The sequence below is a fragment of the Ictidomys tridecemlineatus genome, chromosome 5, assembly GCF_052094955.1.
Source record: "Ictidomys tridecemlineatus isolate mIctTri1 chromosome 5, mIctTri1.hap1, whole genome shotgun sequence".
Lineage (NCBI taxonomy): Eukaryota > Metazoa > Chordata > Mammalia > Rodentia > Sciuridae > Ictidomys > Ictidomys tridecemlineatus.
Genome location: NC_135481.1, coordinates 37499816 through 37527377, shown reverse-complemented (window position 1 = coordinate 37527377; position 27562 = coordinate 37499816). Strand labels below are relative to the sequence as shown.

General features: G+C 40.3%; 1 protein-coding gene and 1 pseudogene across 7 annotated transcripts in view; both read left to right on the top strand.

Moving 5' to 3' along the window:
* The window catches only part of Stard9 (StAR related lipid transfer domain containing 9), a 156569-nt gene that overhangs the window by 91094 nt on the left and 37913 nt on the right, over nucleotides 1-27562 (top strand). For 3 of the 7 annotated variants that reach the window (XM_040275264.2, XM_078048921.1, XM_078048923.1), the window contains 13 exons: nucleotides 1926-2023; nucleotides 2755-2961; nucleotides 3499-3596; nucleotides 4674-4751; nucleotides 5205-5276; nucleotides 7213-7392; nucleotides 12485-12523; nucleotides 12957-13008; nucleotides 13326-13463; nucleotides 14461-14543; nucleotides 14681-14784; nucleotides 24375-24565; nucleotides 25036-25510. In XM_040275264.2, coding sequence (XP_040131198.2) covers nucleotides 1926-2023; nucleotides 2755-2961; nucleotides 3499-3596; nucleotides 4674-4751; nucleotides 5205-5276; nucleotides 7213-7392; nucleotides 12485-12523; nucleotides 12957-13008; nucleotides 13326-13463; nucleotides 14461-14543; nucleotides 14681-14784; nucleotides 24375-24565; nucleotides 25036-25510 — 1815 coding nt within the window. The remainder of the gene's footprint in view (nucleotides 1-1925; nucleotides 2024-2754; nucleotides 2962-3498; nucleotides 3597-4673; nucleotides 4752-5204; nucleotides 5277-7212; nucleotides 7393-12484; nucleotides 12524-12956; nucleotides 13009-13325; nucleotides 13464-14460; nucleotides 14544-14680; nucleotides 14785-24374; nucleotides 24566-25035; nucleotides 25511-27562) is intronic. The other 4 variants (XM_013359357.4, XM_021726132.3, XM_078048920.1 and 1 more) reach the window with 2 other exon arrangements.
* LOC101977488 (E2F-associated phosphoprotein pseudogene) lies at nucleotides 19130-21797 on the top strand (annotated as a pseudogene).

Sequence of the window (27562 nt, the reverse complement as noted above, 5' to 3'; positions counted from 1 at the left end):
CTGCTCTAGGGGTTAGGGTTGTGACTCAGTGATAGAGTGCTTGCCTGGCACACATGAGACACTGGGTTCAATCCTCAGCACCACATAAAAATAAATTAATTAATTAAATTAAGGTTAAAAAAAAGGATGCTTTAGAAAAAAAGAAATTAAGTGTTCTAAGTGATGAACCCAGCCTAATTCCTCTTAAGATTGGGAGCCATCTTGTCACAAAGTCATGAAAAGTTAATTTCTGTTTTACTATTGTTAGACCAGGATGCAAAGAAAAGACCACTGACTCCAATTAAAATCAAATTAAAGTAAGCTTATTATTTCAACTGGCCTGGCTGCCTCTCCCAACAGAAACCGCAGGAATAAGACAGCCCCGCATCTTTCTTGCAGCTCAGCTTTATAGCCCAGAAAGTTACACAAAGGGGGGTTACAGATAACAAAACTCTGACAAGCATAATACAAATGGTAGTTTATATTTTTGCTGGCCCCAACATCAGAATTTATGAAGGTCATTAGAGCCTCAGAGAGGGTCGTTATCTGACCAGGGAAGGCCAAGATTTATGAGGCGTCACTAAAGTTTCAGAGAGGGCTGCTATTTGGTCAGGGAAAGCCAGGCATGGGTGAGTTCAAGGCATGGGCAAGCATTCCAAGCAAGTTCAGAACTTGCAGTAATTTATAGTGAAGCCGAAATTAGCTTTTTATGTCTTTGTGGCAAGATAGTTTCCAATTTTAAGAGGGAATCAGTCTGGGTCTATCACTATAAATTACTGTGATTTCTAAACTTGTTTGGAATTCCTGCCTATGACGTGAACTCACCCATGCCTGGCTTTCCCTAACCAGATAACAACCTTCTCTAAAACCTTAGTGGCACCTCATAAATCTAGCTCCCCCTGACCAGATAACAACCCTCTCTGAAACCTCATCAGCGTCTCATAAATTCTGATGTTGGGATCTAAATTTACTCCCTACCTTAAAATATCATACCATGTAGATCATTAACCTGCTATCTGCCTTTGTATTATGCTTGTCAAAATCCTGTTATCTGTAAATTCTCAAGACACCCTCCCCACTTTGCAACTTCTTATGCTATAAACCTTGTTCCTGAAGAGCTGGGTGGCTGATCTCTAGCCTGGCTTAGGGAGAGACAATCCTAGGCAGCTTTCTTTGTGTAAACAATATAAGCTTGCTTTAATTTGATTTAAAATTGGAGTCGGTGGTCTCTTTTTTTGCATCATGGTTAAGTGGAGGTAACTGAGTTAGCATAATTTTTCCTTTGATTTAATATTAATTCTGTATGGTAGACAGAATATCTTTTAAAGAAAGTTTTAAAGATATTATGAAGTTGGGGAGAAAGTACTGCCTTGTAATTATTAAAAGAAAGTGTGAATTGTAGGCAAGAATACATCCAGAAAGATGACAGTCTTGGGGATAATTTGGTCATGGGAAAGTATAAGATAAAATAAGGCAAATTTTCTTAATTTGAAACTGCTTTCTGAAAGAAACTTTATCAGCCAATCTGAATTGTGAATTTTTAATATTTATCATTAATTTAAAGGAAATTTGAGACAGTTGATAGTTAATGACAAAGATACTATAAATCCATTAATATGTAAATTTAAAACAATAAAGATAGAGCAGAAGAGAATAAACCAAAAAAAACTATGCTAATATCATTATTTTAAATGAACATTACATTTAGCTTAAAGTGATATGGTAGACAAAAATAGAAATATAGTGAATTATTTTATTGCCTAAAAATTAGGAGGCCAGTTCATTATAAGATGGTTACCTCCTTTTCTGGAGCTGAATTCTAAAAGGAATGTATTATGTGGATCTTTTACAACATGATATACAGCATAATGAATATTATCTTTAAATAATATTATAAGGGTAGTTTTTTGTCTGCTTTTGTTTTTGTTTTCCTCATTGTGTTTTAGTGAAAAAGCAGATCCCAGTTATTGTAAAGACCGGATTACTGAAGGAGCCAATATCAACAAGTCGCTTGTGACTCTGGGAATCGTCATTTCCACCTTAGGTATTGCTGGCAGATGAGGTGATTGGAGTGGGAGGGAGATTTTAGAAAATAACTCATATTGTTTTCATTTTGTAAAAATTGGTAGATAGGGCTTGGGTTGTAACTCAGTGACACAGCCCTTGACTAGCATTTATGAGGCACTGGGTTCAATACTTAGCACAGCATTAAAAAAAAAACAACCTAAACAATAAATAAAGGCATGCTGACTATCTATAACTATAAAAAAAATTGGTAGATAGCTGAAACAAGAGAATTGTAAGTTTGAGGCCAACCGGAGCAACTTAGCAAGACCATTCTCAAAATTAAAAAAAAAAAATGCCTGGGGATGTAGCTCCGTGATACTGTGCTTCTGGGTTTAATCCCCAGTACTACCCTCCCCCCAGAAGAGTGGGGAGACATTTATAAGGTTCTTTTTGATAAGGTTACCTTTTGGTTTGGGGCATGATAAGTACCTGTGATCTTAGAAAATGATGTGGTCACAGTTACAACACTATCATTTCAAAAATAGGAGACACTAAAAAATTATGTCACTCAAATAATCCATATCAGGAATTTAAAGTCTGATTTAGAGCTCAAATTTAAGGCATCTTATCATGCAAAAAGGGATTAGGAAGTATGATTGCTAAGTATATGTTCTCCAATGGTTGTTTTGTTTTTATGAATTTGCTTCATAATTCTTTCTTTTTCATATATATATATATTTTTCATTTTTTTTTTTTTAATCTCTTAAGCCCAGAACTCGCAAGTGTTCAGCAGCTGTCAGAGCCTCAAGAGCACAGCCAACACTGGTGGTGACAGTGGGATTCCTGTCTCTCCAGGAACCAGCAGTAGAGGGGGATCCTCCCAGAGACAGTCTTATATCCCCTACCGAGACTCTGTGTTGACCTGGCTGCTGAAGGACAGCCTTGGTGGCAACTCGAAAACTATCATGGTTGCTAGTAAGTGGGATGCTGGAGCTGCTTCTGTGTTGGCACTGCTTTGCCTCAGAAAAGGGCCTGCACACTCATGTTCCTCATTCCCTCAAGGGTCTCTTATACAGCATGGGTTGAGAGGACACTTGCAGAGTCCATGCAAAGTCCAAGGACCACACCACGCACTGGAATCTCACGCAAGAGATTTATTGTTAGTAGCATGAATCAAACCTACAATGTTGTCCCTCGAGGAGAGCAGCAGCCAGTCGGCACTGACAGAGCAGCTTTCTGGCCCACAAGAGGAATTTCATAGGCTGCTTAGGGGTTGTGTCATAACCGGGGGTGGGATTGATCGTTTAGCAGACACATGTTCTTACAGGAAGTTAAGCACATTGTCCCAGAATCCAAACTTTGGAGACACTAGATAAAATGGCTCCCGATCTAAAATGGTGAATCTGATGCCAATATTGATCTTATGCTTTTATGGGCGTTAGCATCAAGGTGAGTGTTAAGGATTAGATTGGAAGGGCTTCATCTATTTTCAACTTTCTCTTTCTACCTTAGCTGTATCTCCTGCACATACTAGCTACAGTGAGACCATGAGCACACTGAGGTATGCATCGAATGCCAAAAACATCATCAATAAGCCACGGGTAAATGAGGTGAGAACTTCATTGGAAGTCCCAGTCTGATATAGTTATTGATGTTACTGTTTCTTTTTCTTTGTATTCACCTGTCAGACTTGTTCTCCAAATGATAAGAGAATAAACTTCTTTCTTCTAATGTAATACCGTACTCTTCTTTTATTGCTCTGCTTACTTCAGTCAGTAATGTTTTATGGATAATTTATTTTAAATATTTATTTAAAGCCAGTCCTCTTAAGATCCTTAGTGTTCCATTGCTACCCTAAGAAAGGGCATTTAAAACTATTTTTATTTTTAATTGATGTTAATTTATGTCTTGTGAGTTTTTATTTGTTTTTCTCTATATAAGTTGCAATGACTTCTCTGTTTTGGATTTTAAAAGGAGTGTAAGAAATTTATATTTTATGAGAGCTACACAATCAGAAGAATATTCCAAATGTTTCTTACCTCCTTTACAATTTTAGTGAAAACTTCCAGAGCAGGGTTCACAACAGGGACCAGACATATATAGCCCATATGGAGAATATTGTATTAGGCAATGTAATTAGGCAGGTATCAAGTTTATGTTACCTGGTTTATGTTACCTTCCTGATCTCCTGCTCCGGGGTAATAAGTACAAGAATCACCTGGATGCCAGGTGCAGTGGTGCATGCCTGTAATTCCAACTACTCAGGAGGTTAAGCCAGGAGGATTGCAAATTCCACCAGCCTCAGCAACTTAGCTAGACCCTGTTTCCAAAAAAAAAAATTTTTTTTAAAGGGCTGGGAATGTTGCTCAGTGGTAGAAATCTCCTGGGTTCAATCCTCAGTGTTGGGGTGGGGTTGGGGGTCACCTGGAGAGTTTGCCATAATACAGCTGGGCCCCAGCCCTCAGGAATTGCTGGTTTAGTAGATCTGGGTTGAGGCCATAATTTGTATTTCTAACAGGTTCTTAGATGAAGTTGCTTGCTGCTGGTTTTGGGACTGTACTTTGAGAAAAATTGCTCTAGAAATTACTCCGAAGGAGTTAATCTACTTCTTCTAAGCAGTTGCTTTTAGCATTTCATAACTGGTTAGGGCCTGATATCAATCAGTGACCGAGTCCTCTGTGTTTCAGGATGCAAATGTGAAGCTCATCAGAGAACTCAGGGAAGAGATTGAGAGACTGAAAGCCATGTTGCTGAGCTTTGAATTGGTATACAGGCAATCAAAACTTTTCCATGTTTAAAATAAATGAGTTTCTCTTCCCAAGTCCCCTTTTTTTCTGCTTAGCATGGGACCTGCTATACTCCATGTTCACAGTTGACATTTCATGGAACAAAGATAGAAGGGGGGATTACACTGATTTCTCTATGTAACTTCATATGGTTTGGGCATCATCTGGCTTTATCATCTCTTGTCCATAGGGCATTTTCCCAATGGCCCTTGTTCTGTGTGTGGGCAGACATGGAGAATAGGGTTCTAGAGAAAATTTTCTTTGAATTCTTCTTCTTTGTATGATTCCAAATTCTTAGACTCCTGATTTATTTCTGATTTTAATGATGAAGTATTTCCTTTATCCTGTACCTTCTTCTGCAAGTGTAAGTGTAGAACTACCTATAGTTCATCAGGAAAACATCGAAGCACCTTTTTCTTTTTGTTTGTGCAGAGGAACTTCAGTTCATTAAATGATGAAAAGGATGAAAATCTGAAGGAACTAATTCTGAGAAATGAATTAAAGGTGGGTGGACCCAGTATTATCTCTAGAAGCAGGTTTGAGTGCCCTACTTAGTGTAACATAGAGCATGGAATTGGGTGGGTTCTTTGTCTCACAAATTCAAATAATGAGATTCACAAATAGCAACAGATAAAAGCAAAGTATAAGAATTTATTAAAGCAAAGTAAAGCACGGCTCCCTCAAATGGAAGGGAACCTGAGAAGGTTGTCAATGAATGGCTATTGCCTAGGATTTATATGGATCTCTAGGTTTAAGGAACTCAGCCACCTGACCAATTCTGGGTAAGGCACTAGGTGTCCATGAGGTATCCATGCAGCCTTTAGTCCAACCAAATTATTGACCAGTGCCAGATGTATATGGGGAGGGGTTGAAGCAGAGAATTGCAAATTTCAAAGCTGGCCTCAGAAACTTAGCAAGGCTATAAGCAATTTAGCAAGACCCTGTCTCAAAATAAAACATAAAAAGTGCTTGGGATGTGGTCTCAGTAGTTAAGCACCTCTGGGTTCAATCCCTGGTACCAATAAAATAAAATAATACAATGTAATATAATATGGTAAAGTAAAATTGCTGCAGTCTGGCTGGACACAAAATCACGAGCCACTCACAGCCTTGTAGATTCAAACAGCAATTCTTTATTCCCAAACTCACACAGGCCCTCTACAAACACGTTCTGGGGAAATTCACGTTCTGCCCCAAAATTCACGTACTCCACCAGGCTTTGAATCCCAAATACTTTCTGAATCCCACGAGAACTCAATGGGAACTCAAGGATCAGGAGGGCGTGCCTGAGGCAGCAGGATACGTCCTATTCCCAGCAGGGTACACATTAAATCTGGAACCGCCCTAAACCCAAGGAGTGGGATACTCCCTATTCCCAGCAGGATACACCCTAAACCTGGATCCGCTCTAATCCAGTTGGATCCTCCCTAAACCCGGATCCACCCTGATCCTTGAGCAGGGTCACCTTTCTCAAACATACATTGCAGTGTCACAGCAAATGTCCAAGGCAAGTCCATTTCCACGAGTCCTTCCTCTAAGCAACATGGAGTACGCTGGCAAGGAAATTTCGATGCGTCATTCCTACTTGGCAATGGCTCTCAGCATAAAATATTGACCAGGCATTTTTCCTTCTTTAGAAAATGGACTCCAGGTCATGTATGTCTCCATTTAAAAATAACTTTCTTGCAGTTTCTCAGAAAAGTTCTGCAGCTGCTGTTTGTGCTCTGCTGCCCAGGAAGTTTCCCTGGTGCCCATTTACCTATCTACCTAGGCTTATCTCTTTCTCCTGGCTTCAGTAAATCATGAAAGGAATCCCAAATATGGATCACATAGAAATAAATGGGAGCTGGCACTCTGGTGCACACCTGTAATCCCAGCTACTTAGGAGGCTGAGGCAGAAAGATCACAGATTTGAGGCCATCCTGGACAACTTAGGGAGACCCTGTCTCAAAATGAAATTTTAAAAGGACTGATGGTATAGTTCAGTGAAAGAGCATTTGCTGTACAAGACTCTGGTATAATTCCCAGTATCTTAAAAAAAAGGGGGGAGGGATTGGATTGGGCACAGGGGAGTGGGGGAGGGGAGGGGAAAGATCAAGAGTTCAAAGCCAGCCTCAACAATTTAGCGAGGCGCTAAGCAACTCAGTGAGACCTTGTCTCTGATAAAATGCAAAAAAATAGGGCTGAGGAAGTCAGTGGTTGGGTGCCCTTGAGTTCAATCCCTGGTATGCCCCCCTCCCAAAAAAAGTAAGACTTGCTTTTTGAAAACAATACAGAGAGCTCATAGTTGGAAGAGGTACAAGGGCTTCTGAGAGGCTTTGAATAGTAACAGTGGGGATCATGAGAAATTAATACCCTGGGGAAACATTTCATAGTAACCTTTTACCTTTAGTCTGTTTCCCACACCAACTGTCTAAGATCACCTCCTGTGCCTCTGCAGATAGACAAGCTGACTAAAGAATGGACCCAGAAGTGGAATGACTGGCAGGCCCTCCTGGAACATTACAGTGTGGACATCAACAAGAGGAGTGCTGGGGTGGTCATTGACTGCAGTTTGCCACACATGATGGCCTTGGAGGACGATGTGCTTAGCACAGGTGTTGTGCTGTACTACCTCAAGGTGAGGAGACTAGTGCACCTCTTTTCTTCCTGAGCTTGGCCCCAGAAGTGAAGGAGGTAGCAGCCATGTTTCTATGAATTGAGACAGATGCCACAGAGCTGCCTTCAGATTTGCTCTCAGGAGACCAGTCTTGCTAACAAATTGTGTTCTGCTTTGATTTTGTGTAATGGAGTGTAATACTGGACATCAGAAAAATCATTTGTTTTTCGACTGCTAGTGTTATTGTTATAAACTTGCTTCTGTTTTCTGTGTCTTTATTTCCTTGTTTTAAAACAAAAATGATGATTCTTCTTTTATTTCTTTCTGGATTTTTGAAGCACAGGGTACACAGTCTTGGAAAGTGAAATCCTAACTTTAAAAATACTTTTCGGTGTAAGCTGGACATGGTGGTATGTGGTATGTGCCTGTAGTCTCAGCTACTTGGGAGGTTGAGGCAGGAAAAATGCTTAAGTCCAGGAGTTCAAGGCCAGCCCGGGCAACATAGCAAGACTTGAGAGCATGGCATTTTGCCAGAAGGAGTGAGTGAGAGGTGACACCAGCGAGCCATTAAGATGATGATAATTAAGTTAAGCTGTGTATAATTGCTGTGACTGAATGATGCTGGATTGAAACAGGCTGTGTATTCAGTTGTATATAGATCCCTGCTGTCCGGCAATAGGGCGGCTCCTGCTGCCTTGGGCGTCTGCTACTTTTGAGTTCCTGGTGAGTTCTCACGGAGCCTGGTGGAGGGGGGGAGAGTTCCCGGGCAGTGTGCGGGCAGTGCGGCAGTGCGCGTGGAGTGCCGGTGAGAGTTCGAGCAATAAAGTAGTTCCTGTTTGAACCTACAAGTGCCTCGTGGTGGCTGGGTTATTTTGTGCCCAGCCAGACTTTGGCATTTGGTGGCCCGTATGGGCTCTAAAATTCTACAGATACAGGATGCTCAAAGATGGGGGAATTTGGAAAACCTAAAAGTTTCTTCTGATACTTTCCTACTTTATTCAACTCCTAAATGAACAAAAAATATACCTCCATTTGACTTATATTAGAAAAGAAGAGGGCACAGAGAAAGTAGATAAATGAAGCTTAAAGGATGTAGGAAGACCCAAAAAATTGTAATGGGGTGGTAAGGAGGATGATATACATCTATCTAGGAAAAATATAATGAATTTAAGGCCCTTAAAATAAGAACTGGCTCACATGGCTTTTTGACACCTGGAAGCCAGATCATCATTTCTAAATGAAGTAGGTTTTTTTGTTTTGTTTTTTAAATATTTTTTAGTTAAATGAACAAAGTACCTTTATGTTATTTATTTATTTTCATGAGGTGCTTAGGAGTGAACTCAGTGCCAGGCAAGTGCACTACTACTGAGCCACAACCCCAACCCCATGAAGTAATTTTTTTTTTAAATTTTTTTGTAATTGTAGATGGACAGCATGCCTTTATTCTATTTGTTTGTTTGTTTGTTTGTTTATATGTGGTGGTAAGGACCAAACCTAGTGCCTCTTACATGTGCTGTGTTACTGAACTACAGCCCCAGGCCATAAATAAAGTAGTTTTTTTAGAGTACATTTATTATTTGTTCTTTTTAAATATGCATGACAGTAGGGTATATTTTGACATATTTTATATACATGGAATGCAACTCATTTCAACTTTGATCCCATTCTTGTGGTTGAACATGATGTAGTCTGGTCATGTAATCATGCACGAACATAGGGAAGTGATATCTATTTCACTCTACTGTCTTTTCTATGCTCATCCTCCTCCCTTCCCTTCATTCCCCTTTGTCTAATTCAATGAACTTCTACTTTCCTATCCTCTCTTTTTATGGATTAGCATCCACATATCAGAGAGAACATTCAGCCTTTGGTTTTTGGAACTGGCTTATTTCAATTAGCGTGATAGCCTGAGTTCTATCCATTTACCAGCAAATGCCATAATTTCATTCTTCTTATGTCTGAGTAATATTCCATTGTGTATACATACCACGTTTTCTTTATCCATTTATCTGTTGAAGGGCACCTAGGTTGGTTCCATAGCTTGGCTATTGATGTGGCTGTATCACTGTAGTATGTTGATTTTATCCTTTGGGTATAAGCCGAGAAGTGGGATAACTGGGTCAAATCATGGTTCCATTTTAAGTTTTCTTTTTTTGGTACCAGGGATTGAACTCAGTGGCACTCAACTATTGAGCCACATCCCCAGTCCTATATTGTATTTTATTAGGGACAGGATCTTTTAGAGTTGCTTAGCACCTTGCCATTGCTGAGGCTGCCTTTGAACTCACGATCTTCCTGCCTCCGTCTCCTGAGCCCTATTCCAAGTTTTCTAAGGAATCTCACTGCTTTGCAGAGTGGTTGAACCAATTTGCAGCCCCACCAGCAATGTATGAGTGAATCTTTTCCCCTACATCCTCACTAACACTTATTGCTGTCTATATTCTTGATAACTGCCATTCTGACTGGATTGAGATGAAATCTTAGTTTCAATTTGCATTTCTCTCATTGCTAGAGATGCTGAATATTTTTTCATATATTTGTTGACCATTCATATTTCTTCTTCTGTAAAGTGTCTGTTCAGTTCCTTTTCCCATTTATTGATTGGGTTATTTATTTATTTATTTATTTATTCTTGGTGGCAAGTTTTTTGAGTTCTTTATATATCCTGGAGATTGAAATGAAGTAGTTTTAGGAGTTAATGACCCAGGCTGGGATTATAGCTCAGTAGTAGAGCACTTGTCTAGCCTGTGTGAAGCACTGGGTTCATTCTTAGCACCACATTAAAAAATAAATAAATAAAACAAAGGTATTGTGTCAAAAAACACATTGCATCATTAAAAAAAAAAAAGTTACTGACCCATGGTAGATAGAGCCTTATGCTGTGTCCTTGCAAATATGTCCTTCTGTTGGAGGACAGTTCATATGGGTAGAAGAACACATTTCACCAGTCACCCTCCCTGTGCTCACTGCAAAATCCATTTTCTATTCTCTTTATCCCCAGGTGACATTTAAAAAGAACAAAGAGTTGATGGAGATATGTAATGCTTCTGTTATCCCAGGAGAAATTAGGTTTCTGCTACTATAGTGCATATGAAAGCTCATCTGTGTTCTTAGGATAAGCCCCTAGGGAAGTTAGCAGAGGCTGTGTGTCTAAAAGGTAAAGTAGCTTTTTTTCTGGCATACTGAGCATAAATTGTTTCAGTGAAATGCCTCAGGCAGAAGTGGCTGTCTCCTTTTATCTTAACAATAAATCTAAATACCCAAAGGACATAAATCCATTTATTAGTCCTGAACCATAGGAGATGGGGGGGGGAGATCAGATCCATTAAACTGGTCACTGAGTAGAACTGATCTGATGTATTGATTGGATATGGAGTATGCAGATGAAGTTAGATGTTAAGTAGGAAAGCTTAGGGTAGCATCAGAGGGTGAAGGGCCATGTCTGCTGAATTGAATTGTCCTGGAGATGAGTGATTATCAGATTGCTGATTTTTTATTTGGCATCTAGTGAGGGTTTTGCTCCCTTGGTGCATTGGACCTATATGATGATATTTTAGATTGGTTCTAAATCTTGGCACTTCTGCATTTTATGTACCCATTTTTTTTCATTTTCTTTTTCTTTTTTAAAAAAAATTATTTAGATCTTGATTTAGGTAATGATTTAATTGTAATGGACCAAGATTGTCTGTTTGTTGTTATTGTTGTTTTATGGTATTGGGGATGGATCCCAGGGGCTTGTGCATGATAGGCAAGTACAGTACTCCACCACTAAGCCACACTCCAACCCCTTTTTAGAATTAAAAAAATAACTTTTTAAAAATTTTAAATATTTTTTAAATATTTTGTAGATGAATACAGTATCTTTATTTTATTTATCTATTTATTAGATTGAACCTAGTGTCCCACATGTGTTAGGAAATTGCTCTACCACTGAGCCACAACCCCAGACCCTTAAAATTTTTACTTTTGAGATAGGGTCTTGCTAAATTGTGAGGCTGGCCTTTAACTGTGATCCTTATGCCTTAGCCTTCCAAACAGCCGGTTATAGGTGTGACACTATGCCCAGCAAAATTCTCTGTATTTTTATTTGCTTTGCTAACTTAATTAGAGATCTGGAACTAGTTCCTGGTGATGCCCTGAAATCCCTTTTTCCCTTGGGTCACCTTGAAAAGCTCCTTTGGATAGAGATGGGGCTTAAGAAAGGATGGGTAGAGCATAGGTTACTGATACTTTGTACTGGCTGTTTTGCTGCCAATTGTTCCCTGCATAAAGAGGCAGAAGGAGCAGCAAACAGGTCCTTGTTATCTAAGATGCAAAATCTTTTTTTGGTAGTTTCTTCCCTGTAGGAGAGTGCCCTTGCATTCAATTTCCAGTACCACAAACAAAATTTAAAAAGTAAATTAAAAAGACAGTATGTGAGGACTATCATCCATTGACTCATTGGATCCTCAGTTGCTGAGCAGGAAAAGGCTGGTTTCTGGCTGTGTGTATGCAGGGAGGAGAGGCAGAGGTACCTCCAAAATTCTTTACCTCCAAAATTCTTTCTTCTCACAAGTTATTTTGGGGGAGCTCCCTTTCTTGCTGCTGACAATGAAGCCTTCTAGATAACTCTAGTCTCTATGAAAACATGTTACTGAGAAGGTGGTATGTGAGTCCAAAAAAGCAAGGGTATAGGATCAAGGAAGATCTAAATTCTAGTCATAACTCTCCTACTGAATATGTTGGTTTCTTGGGCAATTTATTCACTATGAGTTTCAGATTTCTCCTCTATAAGGAGACAATAGTACCTGTTTTAGGTTGTTAAAGAGTGAAATAAGATGATGTCTGTAAAGCACTCAGCATAATACCTGGAATGTTGGGAATGGTTATTCAGTAAATGATAAAGATGCATCTAAAATTTAGTATCTTTGTTGCCGTTGTTGCCTGCTCCAGATAGAGCTCTGTGGTCATAAGCAGATTTGCCATACTCCAAGGGCTAGAAGGTTGTCTTGTCTAATATTAACCCATGATTTGTTTATACTAACTCCAATTTCCCTCTACTCTTTTATATTCTCTTTCAGTTCTTTTTGATTCTAGAGGTGCTTTTTTCCTATTTGTGCTTTATCCTTCTTAGAATCTGGTGTGTGTTAAACTTCATCTGTGGACCAAGAAGGTAATAATTCTATGTTTCCATAAATCTTCATTAAAAGCTTGTCTCTTTAAGATTTACTGATCAAAATTGGACCTCACTAATCTTAGCCCTTTTTTGGGGAAAGCTATACTTTATGCCTACTTCCTCTGACTAGAGAATATCTGGCCAGTACTGGCTATTCCTTAGCTTCAACTTATAGGATATAAAGAAGTTTGCCAACTTTGCAAATAGCTAGAACTGTTTTGTCTACCACCTTCACCACCTTCTTTTGGGCTTTCTGGGCTGCAGTGTGAGGTAGGCAGAGAGTCAGAACCACCTACACCAAAGCTGAGAAGTGGTACAGAAAAAATTGGAATAGGAATGTGAAGATAGTGATAATACTCAAGAATGGACTCTCCTTTAAGGCTAAGCATCACTTTTTGTTTTATTAAAATAGTTTTCTTTGCCCCCACAGGAGGGGATAACAAAAATTGGAAGGATTGACTCGGACCAAGAACAGGACATTGGTAAGTAACATCACACAGGGGCCTGACACTTGTGGCAGTTATTTGTGCCTAAAATATTTCTTCAGAGGAATCTGATGTTGTTTTTAAAGGAACAGAATCGTTGAAGTATTAAGGATCTGCTTCTCTGTTACTACACTTTTAAAGATCTACACAGTGGTAGGATTTTAGATCTGGTGGTTTGAGGTGGTAGCTCTTCCTTTCTTTTTATGATAGGAAATCTTATGGATGTTGGATTCAGATCCCATAATAAGACTGGAGGAGGTATTTCCCTGGATTCACCCCCACCCACCCAAGTGACCCCCCCCACCCTTCTGTAGTCCTTCAGGGTCCGTTGATTGAGAGAGACCACTGCATAATCACCAACACCTGTGGGGCAGTCATTCTCCGGCCTGCTCAGGGGGCACGCTGCACAGTCAATGGCCGTGAGGTCACTGCCTCCTGCCGTCTGACCCAAGGTAGGACTGTCTACAGCCCTGTTTATTCCAGGATGAAGGATGGAGCAACCTCAATATCTTAAGGGTCCAGAGAGTTCAGTGATGCAGGCTTTAAAGATGAATCACCTACCTTCTGCACCCAAAGACCTGAAGATTTCCTAACACGATTCTCTTCAACCTAGGACCTGAGAGTGAAGAATGACTCTCTGAAATTTTTGCCTGTGTTTTGTTAGCTCTGTGTCCTTAGGAAAGTCTCTGAACCTCTATTTCCTCATCTATAAAATGGAGATAACAATAGGATTCCAAAGATTGAAGAAACCCTATACTTGTAAGGTTCTTTTTTTTTTTTAATTGTAGATGAACCCAATACCTTTATTTTATTTATTTATTTTTTATGTGGCGCTAAAGATTGAATCCACTGCCTCACATGTGCCAGGCAAGCGCTCTACCATTGAGCCACAAACCCAGCCCCACCTTGTAAGGTTCTTAACAGAGTAGTTGGCACTTAGTAAAGAGTGCCATTGTCATTATTACTATTTTTATTATTGTCACTAGTATTATTAATCTATCCAAGTTGTTTTGTATTTTGAAACTGAATTTTAGTTTCTGCTTCTTTAGTGAAGCTATTTTTGACTATTCCACCTGGAACTCCTTGCTTTCTGTTAAAAGAGGACAATAGCTCCTCCTGTTTATTAATTCAATACCTATGTTGTGAGGTATATAATTAATACATATCTCAGCTAAAGCATCAACTTGTTGAGGGCATTATTTTATCTCACAAAAGAGTATCCTGCACAATTTATATACTTAAATGTGCTCTGATGAAATACTCATTTGTCTGGGGCTAGGGCTGGGGCTCAATGGTGGAGTACTCACCTGCAACATACGAGGTCCTGGGTTCAATCCTCAGCACCACATTAAAAAAAATGAATAAATAAAATAAAGGTATTGTGTCAACTACAACTGAAAAATATTTTTAAAAAAGAAAGAAAGAAATTTTCATTTGTCTGCACTGCAGGAGCTCTTATAACACTGGGGAAAGCACAAAAGTTTCGATTCTACCACCCAGCAGAGGCTGCTATCCTGCGGCAGCAAAGGCAGGTCAGTATGGCTGTGAATTCCAGGTTGCTTCTGGTTTTTCTGTTTCTTCTTTTTAAGGGAGAAGCTTGAATTTTGTCTTATTCTATTGGGCTGAGGAGGAGGATGGTAGCCTCACTGTGCCTTTTATCTTGTTCTAGGTTGAAAAGACTTTTGGTGGTAGTGGCTCTTTGGAATGGCTGGACTTGGACGGATATGTCACTGCCTCCCGGCTGAGTCTCTACCCTTTACTTTGGAAGGAAAGGTGAGAAACAGCTACTTGTGCTGATGTAGAACCTCCTATGTTTGCTTCTTGGTCTATTACAACACAGAGCAGGGCAGTAAATGGTGTAGCAGCCCAGGTCTAAGTGAGGCCTGCTCCAAATCAACCTGGGCAAGTGATCCTGTGATGCTGAATGAGCTTCTGAGTTTGTAATTGACAGAAAAGTGGCCTTGGCCTTCATTTATTTCCTGTTTGGTATTTCACCTTTCTTCATTACTGAAAGTTGTATATCATTTGATGTTCCAATGGTCACTTTCCCATCAACAAGATTTAATTGTGAAGTTTTTGCAGACATCTTGGATACTGCTTCTGAATTTACCTCTTTTTTTCTGAATTTACCCTTTAAATTCTGGCCTGTGTGTGAGCTCATTGTATATATCAGTTAGCCTCTAGAACTTATGACTTACCCTGAGTTTTTAAAGGTAGTATGTGACTGACAATCCTTTTTTTTCTCTTATAACCAAAATTCCAAAAGAGGTACAGGAACTTCAGGAATAATATGAAAGTATTTGGGGACTCTAATCCACTTCACCTGCATTTTAACTACAAAGACTTGAGTCAGAGTTTTGTATGTGATTGATAGCAAGCAACTACTTTTCTACTTCATAGTCACAGTTCATCCATTTCTACATAGAATCCCCTTCCCAGGTCTAAATGCCTGATGGGTTTAGTACTGGTAATTCTTCTGTTCCTATAAGCCCAAGTGACTTCTGCCTTTGGAATTTCCTATAGAAAATATCAGCAGGTGATTCTGAAAGACCCCCGTATCCCTATCCAAGGAGAATCACACGAAACACTGGCTGCAAAAGCAAGAGGTTGGTTTATTGGGACACAGGCGCCTGCGGGTGCCCAGCAGAACCTCAGCTGGAGCTTTGGTGAACTGGCACACCGGGCTTGGGGATACAGAGATTTTTATAGGGTTTAGCACAGGTTTTGCGCGCGCGGGAAGCAACAGATTTCTTATTGGTTTGTTTAAATCTAGCATATAGGCCACCTAGGGGGTACAGGTCTGCATTCCAAAAAAACCACAGGTCTGCATTCTATTCTTTCTGTTCCTGCTTATCTGTTCCGGTTTATTCATTCATGCCTCAGGATGCGGGTGCTCTGTTCTTCAACCGGTTGTCCGGAAAGCATGCCTGGCGCCTGAACCTGTTTATGGTGTGCTTGGTATCTTGGTTTCATATCTTGGCCTTAGGTAATTGGGCTAACTGGGCTAGGGTCTTTCAATTCAGTGCCTATGAAATCACTGGTGTTAGGAAGGAAACTACTAAGTATCTTGAGCTCAGGGTTCTTGGCAGGTTCTGATGGCTCTTGGTCCCTTCAGAGGAATCCAGCTGCTCTTTCCTCAGGCCAGCAACATTTTATGACAGAGGAACACAGTTTTGGGGTCCAAAGTTGGTAGTGAGAGATGATGGATTGAGGAACAGTGGAAACAGGAGCAATAGGCAAGTCCTCATAGGAGGGCTGCTTGGGATTGAAGGATGCTCTGACAAAGGTTTAAGGGAGGATGATCCCAGAGTTGAGTAACTGAGGGCTTAGTAGGGTTAATGGTTGGGAGAGATGGCACAGGGTGAAGAGTACCAAGGCCAAGGGGAACTCAGGACTCAGGACAGAGCTCTTATTTTGTCAGCGTGGTGCCTCTTCTTTGTAGTGAAATATCAAAAGGAGACCTTGTTTTAGGTAAGGCTTTGACTGGGAAAATGCATTAAAGATCGGGTTTTCCCAAAGTTCAGAAGTGAACAGAGAGAATACTGAAACTTAAAAAGCTGCGGATGTGGAAGAGATACATTGGAGTTCACATCCTAGCCCTACCACGTAAAAGCTGTATGTCCTTAGGCAGTTCACTGAACCCGAGTCCATTTTCTCATCTCTGAAGTAAGGCTATTGCCATCCCTTTCCCAGGAATCCTTGTGAAGGATCGAAGGAGCAAGTATGTGCACATGGTACTGACAGCCATAGCCCCAATTGCTAGGAGGGTCTGGGGACAGGCTTCCCAGGAAGGCTGCCTTACTTTCTCTTTCTTGTCCTCCCATCTCAGCCAGCTGACTTATCCAGCCCAGAGTACCCAGTGGTCTCCTGCCTCTTTAAAGTCTTCTATGGCTTTCCAGTCCACACACATTGACATGACCTTTCAGTAACACCAAGAATATCCCTTTTGAATTTCACCTTCATGTATATGGAGAAGAAAGGAAGTATAGTGTAGTAGAAAAGGGAAAATGGGGAAAGGAAGAGGGAGAATGGGAGCATGAATTGTAGGGAGGAATGGGGACTGAAATAAAATTCCTTGCATATATGATTTTGTCAAAATGAACCCAAATACTATGTGTAATGCTTTAATTTTTAAACCATCGCTTTCGTTTAGAGGACAGAGGAGGATTTCAGAATCAAGACTTTTCCCACCTACTTACCTTCACCATTCAACATCTGCTGTAGGAACTGGTAGGCTAGGCTGGTCCTGCCCAGCTTCTGAAGCCAGCATCTGTGTGCCATCCCTGGCCAGGTAGTGTGGTGTGGTGCTCAAGTGTGATTGACAAAGGGTCTAGGGAGAGAAACCTATAAGAGCAGAGAAAAATGCACATTGTCAGCTGGACTCCCAGTCTGGATTTGTGGCTCTGTCTCCATGAGAGTCTCTCTTGCCTTAGATGGGCATGGCTCAAAGCCTCCCCTTATCCTAGGCTTGCTTGCTGTCATTTATCTATCTGGATGAGCATTTGTGGGAGCTGGAGCAGACTGCAGAGCCAGAAAAAAATTGGCCAGTCTGCCCTCCTTTTCTCCTTCACATCCATGATCTGGACCAGAGAGAAATTTGTCCTTGAAAATTGTTGCCTATTATCTTGGCATTTTCCCGTTTGGAATTTTGAGGACCCAGTCTTAAATATTGTCATTGCTGTTGCTGCTATTGTTGCCTTAGTAAGTAGACACTACCACATTCTGCTGCAGAAACTGCCAGACCCTTCTGCAGCTGGGGAGGGCTGTCAGAGCAGAAAACAGAGGGTACAGTGAAGTTCTGGCAAGCAGGTGGCCAGTTAGTAGCTTAGGGGATGCTAGAGCCACTGAATATGAAGGGAAGTCATCTGAAAGGGACAGAAGTTCTTTGCCTGGTGGGTAATGAAGAGTTACCCTTGGTGACGTACCTATATACATTAACACAAGACTGATATTTTTGTTTTCAATTGCTTTCTGGGAACTTGACTGATATACTTAGTGGAGGAGCTCTTCTGGCTAATCCTGTGTGGTATCTTGGGTAAATGCACTATGTCTATGGTGATCACACCAGTTCCCCTCTGCAGGTCCTATTGCTACTATGAAGAAAGCTATTGTAGCTGCTACTTTCATATAGGAAGAACAAGGAAGCTCTCTTTTAGGAAGAATCAAATTGTAACTCTGAGGGTTGGGGAGACAACCAGAGAAGGAAACTGAGTAACATCAAGAAATTCAGAATACAGATCCCCTCTCTGCTCTTGCATCTGGTAATCTGTGTGGGTATTATGGTTGGGATGACCCATGCTTATAATTCAGCCATTTCTATGATTAGAAAATAATAATAATACAGGCATGATACATGTAAATTCATGTATAAAATGTTTTACATTAACTGTTTCTTCTATTTGGCATTAGCTGCTTTTCAGTTCTGGTTGCTATCCCTATCCTTCTACTTCACATGTGATAGAGGGTACCTTTCCTCTTTCTATATGTTCTACTGTGTATATTTGGCTTTTTGCCCACAGCAATTAGCACCAACCTTGGACCCATTACACACTGAATTGCTTCACAGCCTCTTTTCCAGGAAAGAGATCATAGTTTCCAGTTTCTCTTCCCCTGATCTATTTATTCTACTTTACATCCTTCACTGGTCTCTTAAGATTACATTACAAAAATCTTAATTTCTAGCTGGCACACACCTGTACTCCCAGTGACTTGGGAGGCTGAGGCAGGAAGATTATGAGTTCAAAGCCAACCTCAGCAGATAAGCAAGGCACTTAGCAACTCAGCAAGATCCTGTCTCTAAATAAAATACAAAAAAGGGATGCGGATGTGGTCCACTGGTTCATTGCCCCTGGGTTCAATCTCCAGAAAAAAAAAAAAAATCTTAATTTCTTCTAAGTCAGGAGTGGTGAAATTTTTTTTTTCCATAAAGAGCTTTGTGCGGGGCTGGGGATGTGGCTCAAGCGGTAGCGTGCTTGCCTGGCATGCGTGTGGCCCAGGTTCGATCCTCAGCACCACATACAAACAAAGATGTTGTGTCTGCCGAAAACTAAAAAATAAAAGTTAAAAATTCTCTTCTCTCTCTCTCTCTTAAAAAAGAAAAAAAAGAGCTTTGTGGACCATGTGGCCTCTGCTCAACTTTGCCAATATGACAAGAAAGCAGCCTAGCTTGGACAATGCAAACACAAATGGGCATGGCTATATTCAAGTAAAATTTTATTTACAAAAAAACAGACTAGAAACCAAATAGGACTTACAGACTATAGTTTGTGGACCTCTGTTTTAATACTATCTGTGACTTCATTCTGTTACATAATGTGGTATGTTAGCTTTATGTTACTGATTCAAAATACCTGAAGACAATCAACTTTATAAAGGAAAGATTGGGCTATGTTTGGCATACTCCTGTAATTCCAGTGACTCCGGAGGCTAAGGCTTAAGGATACCAAGTTCAAGACCAGCCTCAGCAACTTAGTAAGGTGATAAGCAACTTAGCAAGACCCTACTTCAAAATAAAAAGAACTGAGGAATGTAGCTCAGTGGTAAAGTGCCCCTTGGTTTAATCCCCAGTATCAATAACAACAACAAAAAATGATTTGTTTGGGTAATAGTTTTAGAAGTTTCAGTCCATGGTTGGTCCTGTTCCTTTTAGACTTGTGGCAGCATAGTATAACATGGTAGGATCATGTGACAGAAGAAGCCTTTATGTCATAGTGGCCAAAAAGCAAAGAGAGAGAAAAAAAGAGAGAGAGAAGCCAGAGTCCTAATATCACCCTTCAAGAGCATGCCTCCAATGATGTAACTTTCTTGCAGTTGGCCCCACCTCTTGAAGGTTCTACTACCTCCCAATGGTACGATGGGTTGTAGACCACGCTTTCAATAAGGGGACCTTTGCAGGGACATTCAAGATCCAAACTATAGCAAAAAGGATGAATCCCTTAGAATATCATGCTCATACTACTTGACACCTGGTTCCAGTATCAAACCAATAAATAAGCTTCTCCAAACCTTTGATCCGACAACTTGGGAGTATAGTGAGGGCTGAGAACTGAGTAAAGGAGACCTAATTCTTGCTTTTTGTTAGCTTCTGGAAGAATCTGACTCTTCCTAACAACTCCCTTGCTGTCCCCATCCTGGAGCACCCATGCACTTGGCTTCTTTATTTTTATTTATTTATTTCTTAGTTAATTACTTAATTGACTGAGATAGGAGTCTTGCTGTGTTGCTGAGGCTGGTCTTGAACTCCTAGTTTCAAGTGAGCCTCCTGCTCAGTCTCCTGAGTAGCTGGAACTCTAGGCACCCACCAGTGCTTCCAGCTTCATGCACTTGGCTCCTATAGAATCCTGAATGAGGTGGAGATACCCTCAGAAAGCATTTGAAGTCCTCATATAAAAGAAGAACATGCATGACCCAGGCAAAGGTAGCAGTACTTGGAAGCCGTCTGCTTTCAGAGAAATTTTATTTTGTTTTAAACTTTATTTACTTATTTTTTATGTGGTGCTAAGGATTGAACTCTGTGCCTCACATGTGCTAGGCAAGTGCCCTACTACTGAGCCACAACTCCAGCCCAGAAATTTTATTTTTTAAAAAAATTTGTTCTTGCCCTACGCGGTTGAAGAGCCTAGCAACGAGGAGCCAGCTTTGAGCAGGTGGGCCTTCGACCCACCATAGTCTCCTAAGGTTTCGGGCTGAGGCTCAGCCTTTGAGCGCCTCTATTTGCTGCGCCTCCCTGGCTTGTGCCGACTGTCGGCCCAGAGGCTCAGGGCCCCTAGCACCCCACTACGGTTGTGGGAGGCCAACAGGGGCTCCTGGTGGGGTCGCGCAGCCCTTGGGGAGGCGCCAGGAAGAGGGCTCTTCCGGAATCACTGGGGGCCAAGCGTAAATCCATAAAGACCGTGAGATTGAATTCTGCCTCTACATTTTGCTAGCATTGTGACCCAAGCTCTAAAGATGAAGTGGATGTGCTTTTACATGGAACTCCAGACCAAAAACGAAAACTCATCAGAGAATGTCTTACTGGAGAAAGTGAGTCATCTAGTGAAGATGAATTTGAAAAAGAAATGGAAGCTGAATTGAATTCTACCATAAAAACAATGGAGGACAAATTATCTTCTCTAGGAACAGGGTCTTCTTCAGGAAATAATAAAGTTGGAATAGCTCCGGCGAAGTATTACGATGATATATATTTCGATTCAGATTCTGAGGATGAAGACAAATCAGCACAGGTGACCAAGAAGAAAAAGAAGAAATGACACAGGATTCCAACAAATGATGAATTACTATATGATCCTGAAAAAGATAACAGAGACCAGGCCTGGGTTGATGCACAGAGAAGGGGTTATCATGGTTTTGGGTTACAGAGGCCACGTCATCAACAGCCTGTTCCAAATAGTGATGCTGTTTTGAATTGCCCAGCTTGCATGACGACACTGTGCCTTGATTGCCAAAGGCATGAATCCTACAAAACTCAATATAGAGCAATGTTCATGATGAATTGTTCTGTCAACAAAGAGGAGGTTCTAAGATATAAAAACTCAGAGAACAGGAAGAAGAGGCGGGGCTATAAGAAAATGAAGTCTAACCATGAAGATTCTGTAGAACAGGCAGAGACAGAAGTGGAAGAAATCTATCACTCAGTCATGTGTACAGAATGTTCCACAGAAGTAGCAGTCTACGACAAGGATGAAGTCTTTCATTTTTTCAATGTTTTAGCAAGCCATTCCTAAATAGCTCAGCAAGCATGCATTACCCAATACTGTATTTAAGGCAAATATGTACAGTTATTTTCCTTTTGTCTGTTCATATCATTAATTGATGTTGAATTATTTGAGGAAGCAGTATTTTATCTTATGAAGAATGGTTATCAAACTTTATCTCCTCACCTCTTTTTTTTTTCCTTTAGTTTTCTTACGAATACTGATGGAACTGATTATTCATTCCCTTTTTGATGGACATTTGGAAACTGGGGTTCTTGTTTATTAAAGCTCTTTAGAATTAAAAAAATTGTTCTTTTTAGTTATACATGACAGTAGAATGTAGTTATATACATTATACATACATGGAGAATAACTTCCCATTCTTGTGGTTGTACATGATGTGGAGTTACATTGGTCATTTATTCATATATGAACATAGTAAAGTTATGTCCAATTCTTTCTACTGTGTTTCCTATTCTCTCCCACCCTCTCCCTTCCCTTCATTCCCTTTGTGAAATACAGTGAGCACATCCCTTTCTCACATCCCTTTTCTGTGTGTTAGCAACCACATATCAGAGAAACCATTTAGCCTTTGGTTTTGGGGGTTTGGCTCATTTCACTTAGCATGATTGTTTCCAGTTCTATCTGCTTACCAGCAAATGCCATAGTTTTATTCTTTTTGGCTAAGTAATATTCCATTGTATAGGATTGGAGTTGTAGGTCAGTGGTAGAGCACTTGCTTTGCACATGTGAGGCCCTGGGTTTGATCCTCAGTACCATATAAAAATAAATAAATAAAATAAAGGTTTTGTGTCTATCTACAAATAAAAAGTATTTTTAAAATAATCCATTTGCGTGTGTGTATGTGTGTGTGTGTGTATATATATATATATATATATATATATATATATATATATCTCACATTTTCTTTATCCATTCATCTGTTGAAGGGCACCTAGATTGGTTCTGTATTTTAGCTATTGTGAATTGAGCTGCTATAAACATTGATGTGATATAAATTTGTATATAGCTATTTTTCTCTTGATATGGTTGCTTACAATTTGTATTAGTTTTAATTTATGATTATGTAACTGAATATATATGAAAATGTATGATCGGGAATTTAGTTGCCATTATATTATATTCTATTATAGTCATACGTATAGAATGTATATAAACACATAGGAATATATTTGTAAAAATATATATGGATATTCAAACTAAAATAAATAAATAAAAATAAGATGAAAAAATTTTCTTATCCAATAAAACTTTGATGGATAGGAAAAAAAAACATTGGGGATATGGCTGCATCACTGTAGTATGCCGATTTTAAGTTTTTTGTGTATATGCTGAGGTGTGGGATAGCTGGGTCAAATGGTGTTTCTATGCCAAGTTTTCTGAGGAATCTCCACATTGCTTTCCAGAGTGCTTGCATCAATTTGCAGTCTCACCAGCAATATATGAGTGTACCGTTTCTCCCACATCCTTGCCAACATTTATTGTTACTTGTATTCTTCATATTTGCCATTTGACTGGAGTGAGGTGAAATCTCAGTGTAGTTTCAATTTGCATTTCTCTCATTGCTGGTGATGTTGAACATTTTTTCATATGTTTGTTGACCATTTATATTTCTTCTTCTATGAAGTGTCTGTTCAGTTTCTTTGCCCATTATTGATTAGGTTATTATTTTGTGTGTGTGTGTGTGTGTGTGTGTGTGTGTGTGTGTGAAGTTTTTTCAGTTGTTTATATATCCTGGATAATAATGCTCTATTTGAGGTGCAGATGGCAAAGATTTTTCTCCCATTCTCTAGTTCTCTCAGAGTGATCATGCAGGAACCTGGGGCAGAATAAAGCATGACTCTAATAAAATATTATTTGAAAATTGTTTATTATGGTAAATTTAAACACAAAGTATCCACTCATGGCTAATCTTATTTTATTAATATCCACACTCACTTTCCCTCACTTGGAGCTAAACAAATCTATGACATGTTTCACCAGTAAATACGTTAGTATCTACCATACTGAGAGGTATGGTACAGTCTAAAATTCACACCCTATTTTAGGGTTTCTTTACTAAGAACTTCCCTTACTGGAGACTAGCTGTCCTCTGGGTCTCCTGTCATACCCAGAGATATAGCTGCCTATAAATTATCTTATGTCTGCGTCAGTGGCTACTTATTACTGGATCACAGTGGGGTTCTGTTTCCAGGTATGGAAGTATAGTAGTAATCCCTGGATATTCCCTCCTAGTGTATCTGGAGCTTCTGCAGTACTCAGAGTTTCACAGGGATTTTAAGCAGACACCTTTTTATTTTTTGCTTTTTTTTTTTTTTTTTTAAGGACAGAGCTTCTTCATATGGCTAGAATTTTTTTTGTCTTAAAAAAAAATCTGTTTACTTTCCTTAGGATTTCCTTAACCAAAATGAATATGTTTCTGTTAAACCCACAACTCTAAGAATATGCTAGTCTAATGACTGTTCTTCCTCCTGCACTGTGACATCATGAGCTGCCTGTGACACCATGCCTGTTTGTCCCAAGCCACCAGAAGTCTAAAGCCCTCTCTACCCTGTTGAATTCAGAGGCTCTCTCAGAGTGACTTAGACTGCCACCATTTTATCCTGAGCTTGTTTTGTTTGGGTAACCCGAACCCCTTTTTTTTCACAGGAGAGTACTGGAAGAGCAGTATGATGAGGATCACCAGCCACTAAGGGATGGAGAGAGATCCCACAGAGCTCAGATTCAGCAACAGCAGTGCTGTGTGGAGGCTTTGAGGCAACGAATCCTAGCAGGACAGATTACAGCTGAAAGGGAACTGGCATTCAACCAGGCTTACATCAGCCAGGAAACTAAAGACAGTAAGTACCCACCATTTCAGGTTTCTGCCTTACCTAGTTCTTCCATTGTTATGTTTCCATAGCTCTTTGCAGTCTCTGTTTTCTTGGTGATTTGATGGACTCTTTGGTATTAGGTATTTTCTCCCTGCTTTGAGAGACTAGAGGCTCTTCCATGGGGGCTGAAAATAAGAAGGAAGCTAACTTCTTTATGGCTCCTCAGAATGACAGGCCTCCTACTCATTCTTTTTTATTGACACACTTTTCCAAACTTTTCTGCCTGCCCTAATGTGTGCCCACTACTGTACTGAGGCCTAGGGGTCTTTGTTTCCCTCCCCTGTGGTAAGGAGGCTCTGTAGCCCTTGCTCTGCCACGTAACTCTAGCCAGAACTTTTACTCTACACAGGTCCAACCTGATTGGATATGTCTGAGCCCAGGCAGCCATAGGCAGGGAGCTATGCGCTGACTTTCTTTCTGCTGTTTTTGGTTCCCAGACCAGCAGTGGCTGCTCAGAGAAGAATCCTGGCTGTACAGCTTACAGGAACAGCAGCAACAAGAAGACTGTGGCACAGGGAAAGCACTTGAGGCCTCTTTGGCACCTAATGCTTGGCTTCAGACACATCCTGATACTCCACCATCCCCACTGGTCCCAAAACAGAAGAGACTGGTGCAGCTGCAGCTCCTGCGGAGACACGCTCTTCGGGCAGCAGAAGGGAACATCTGGCGTAAAAAGGTCTTATTCCAGCTAGACAGAAGCATCAGGAAGCAGAGGCTGCTGGAGTCCCAGAAGAGACTGGAGCAGCTCAGGGCATTGTGCTGGTTCCAGGATGACAGCAGACACAAGTCCCCATGCTTGGCCCCCAACTCTAATGCCACTGTCCCAGGGCCTCAACATAGAAGCAAATGGACAAGTTGCAGTTCTTTGAGCCTCCAAAGGCTCTACAGCCAGCACTTGCCCCACCTGCACAGGTACAAGCCAATGGTTGTCATCTGGAAGCCCTTAGCTAGGCAGTGTTCTTTATTCCCCAGTGCCTCAGTTTCCTCAGTCATTAAATGGGAAAAAAAATCTGTTTATTCCTCTCTTCCTCATTACTTTTTCCTCTTCTGGCTTCTCTTCTTTCTCTGTATCTTTTGAGAGTCAAGCTTCTACCTACTCTCTCCCTCTAAGAGTACCATTATTTACTACTGTTATCTTCTGAGTAAGGAGATATTACTCATTTTTCATCTGCTCTTCAGACCCTGACTATCCATGCATACTTCTTGTATGTCCTTCTACCACCTTAGTCTCATCCTGCCTCAGACCAGACTTCTTTATTTCCACATGCTGCCTCCCTCTCCCTTACCCCCTTGACCTGTCACATCAAGAGAGCTTCCTAAGTCAGACAGTGGCACATGCCTGAAATTTCAGCTACTCAGGAGACTAAGGCAACTTAGCATGACTCTATCTCTAAATAAAGTAAAAGACTAAGGATGTAGTTCAATGGTAGCACACCTCTTGGTTCAATCCCCATTATGTCAAACAAAACAAAACAAAAAAACTACCACCATACACGAGGGAGCTTCCTGACTCCCTGGTGAGCTCTTTCTGACTCAGAGGTTCTTTTTTAAAATATTTTTTTAGTTGTCAGTTGACCTTTATTTTATTTATATGTGATACTGAGAATTGAACCCAGTGCCTCACACATGCTAGGCAAGTGCTCTACCACTGAGCTACAACCCTAACTTCAGCACTTCATAGGTTCTTTTTTTTTGGGGGGGGGGGGCGTACCGGGGATTGAATTCAGGGGCATTCGACCACTGAGCCACATACCCAACCCTATTTTGCATTTTATTTATAGATACCGTCTCACTGAGTTAACACTCACTTAGCACCTTGCTTTGCTTTTGCTGAGACTGGCTTTGAACTCACAATCCTTCTGCTCAGCCTCCTGAGCCTCTGGGATTACGTGTGCCACCGCACCTGGCTCCCTCATAGGTTCTTTTTTTTTAGTTGTTGATGGATCTTTTAATTAATCAATTAATTAATTTATATGTGGTGCTGAGAATCAAGTCCTTTCGAACCCATGCTAGGCAAGTGCTCTATCCCTGAGCCACAAACCCAGCCCCCCCTCATGGGTTCTTACTGGGATCTTCCTTGTTTATCTTCTCCTTCACTACCTATATGCCATAAAGCGGAAGGATGAGTTATCTCTCAGACTCCTATAAGCAGGGCCTGTATCTTATTCCTCTTTATATCCTCAAGGTCTAGCACAGGACCTTGCCCATAGGAGGCTCACAATTAAGTCTGTTATATTAACTCACTTCTCTGATCCTCAGAGTAAGAAGTAGACTTTTTTCTCTCAACTTTTCACCATTGAAAATTTTCACACATATATAAAGTTGAGAAAATAGTTTGTATATTACTCACATCCAGCAGTTATCAAGATTCCTCACAGTTGATTTATCTCCCCACACTCCTGATTTTTGAAGTATTCTAAAGCAACTCTTAGACATTATGTCACTTCAACACTACATCCTTTAGTATACACTTCTAAAATAATGGAGTATTCTTATAACCACACTGTCATTATCACACCTACCAAAATTAAGATTAATTACCTGATAAAATCTTTAACCTAGGTCACATTTAAATTTCTCAAGTTGCCTCAAAAATATCTATTTGTACTTGTTTTTTCAAATCCAGATCCAAATAGGATTTAATACTACATGTGATATATATATAAAAGTTTCTTTTATTTACTATTTTTGTTTTTATTTCCTCACATCATTGATTGGTTCTGTAGAAAGTACCACTTTATAGATTTATCCATTTGATTCTATTCATTTTAATTGTTCATTTTTCTTCACCTTGCCTAAAGGCATGCTTAGAGTCAGTATAATTTTTGTTATAAGAGAAACAGAGTAAGAAAGAGTATGGTACATCTGGGAGAGCCAGGACTATAGTCCACAGTTTTCTTTTGTACCTGTTGTGTTTTTCTCTGACCTTGATGTCTCTGATTGTAAGACACAGTGACATTGGAT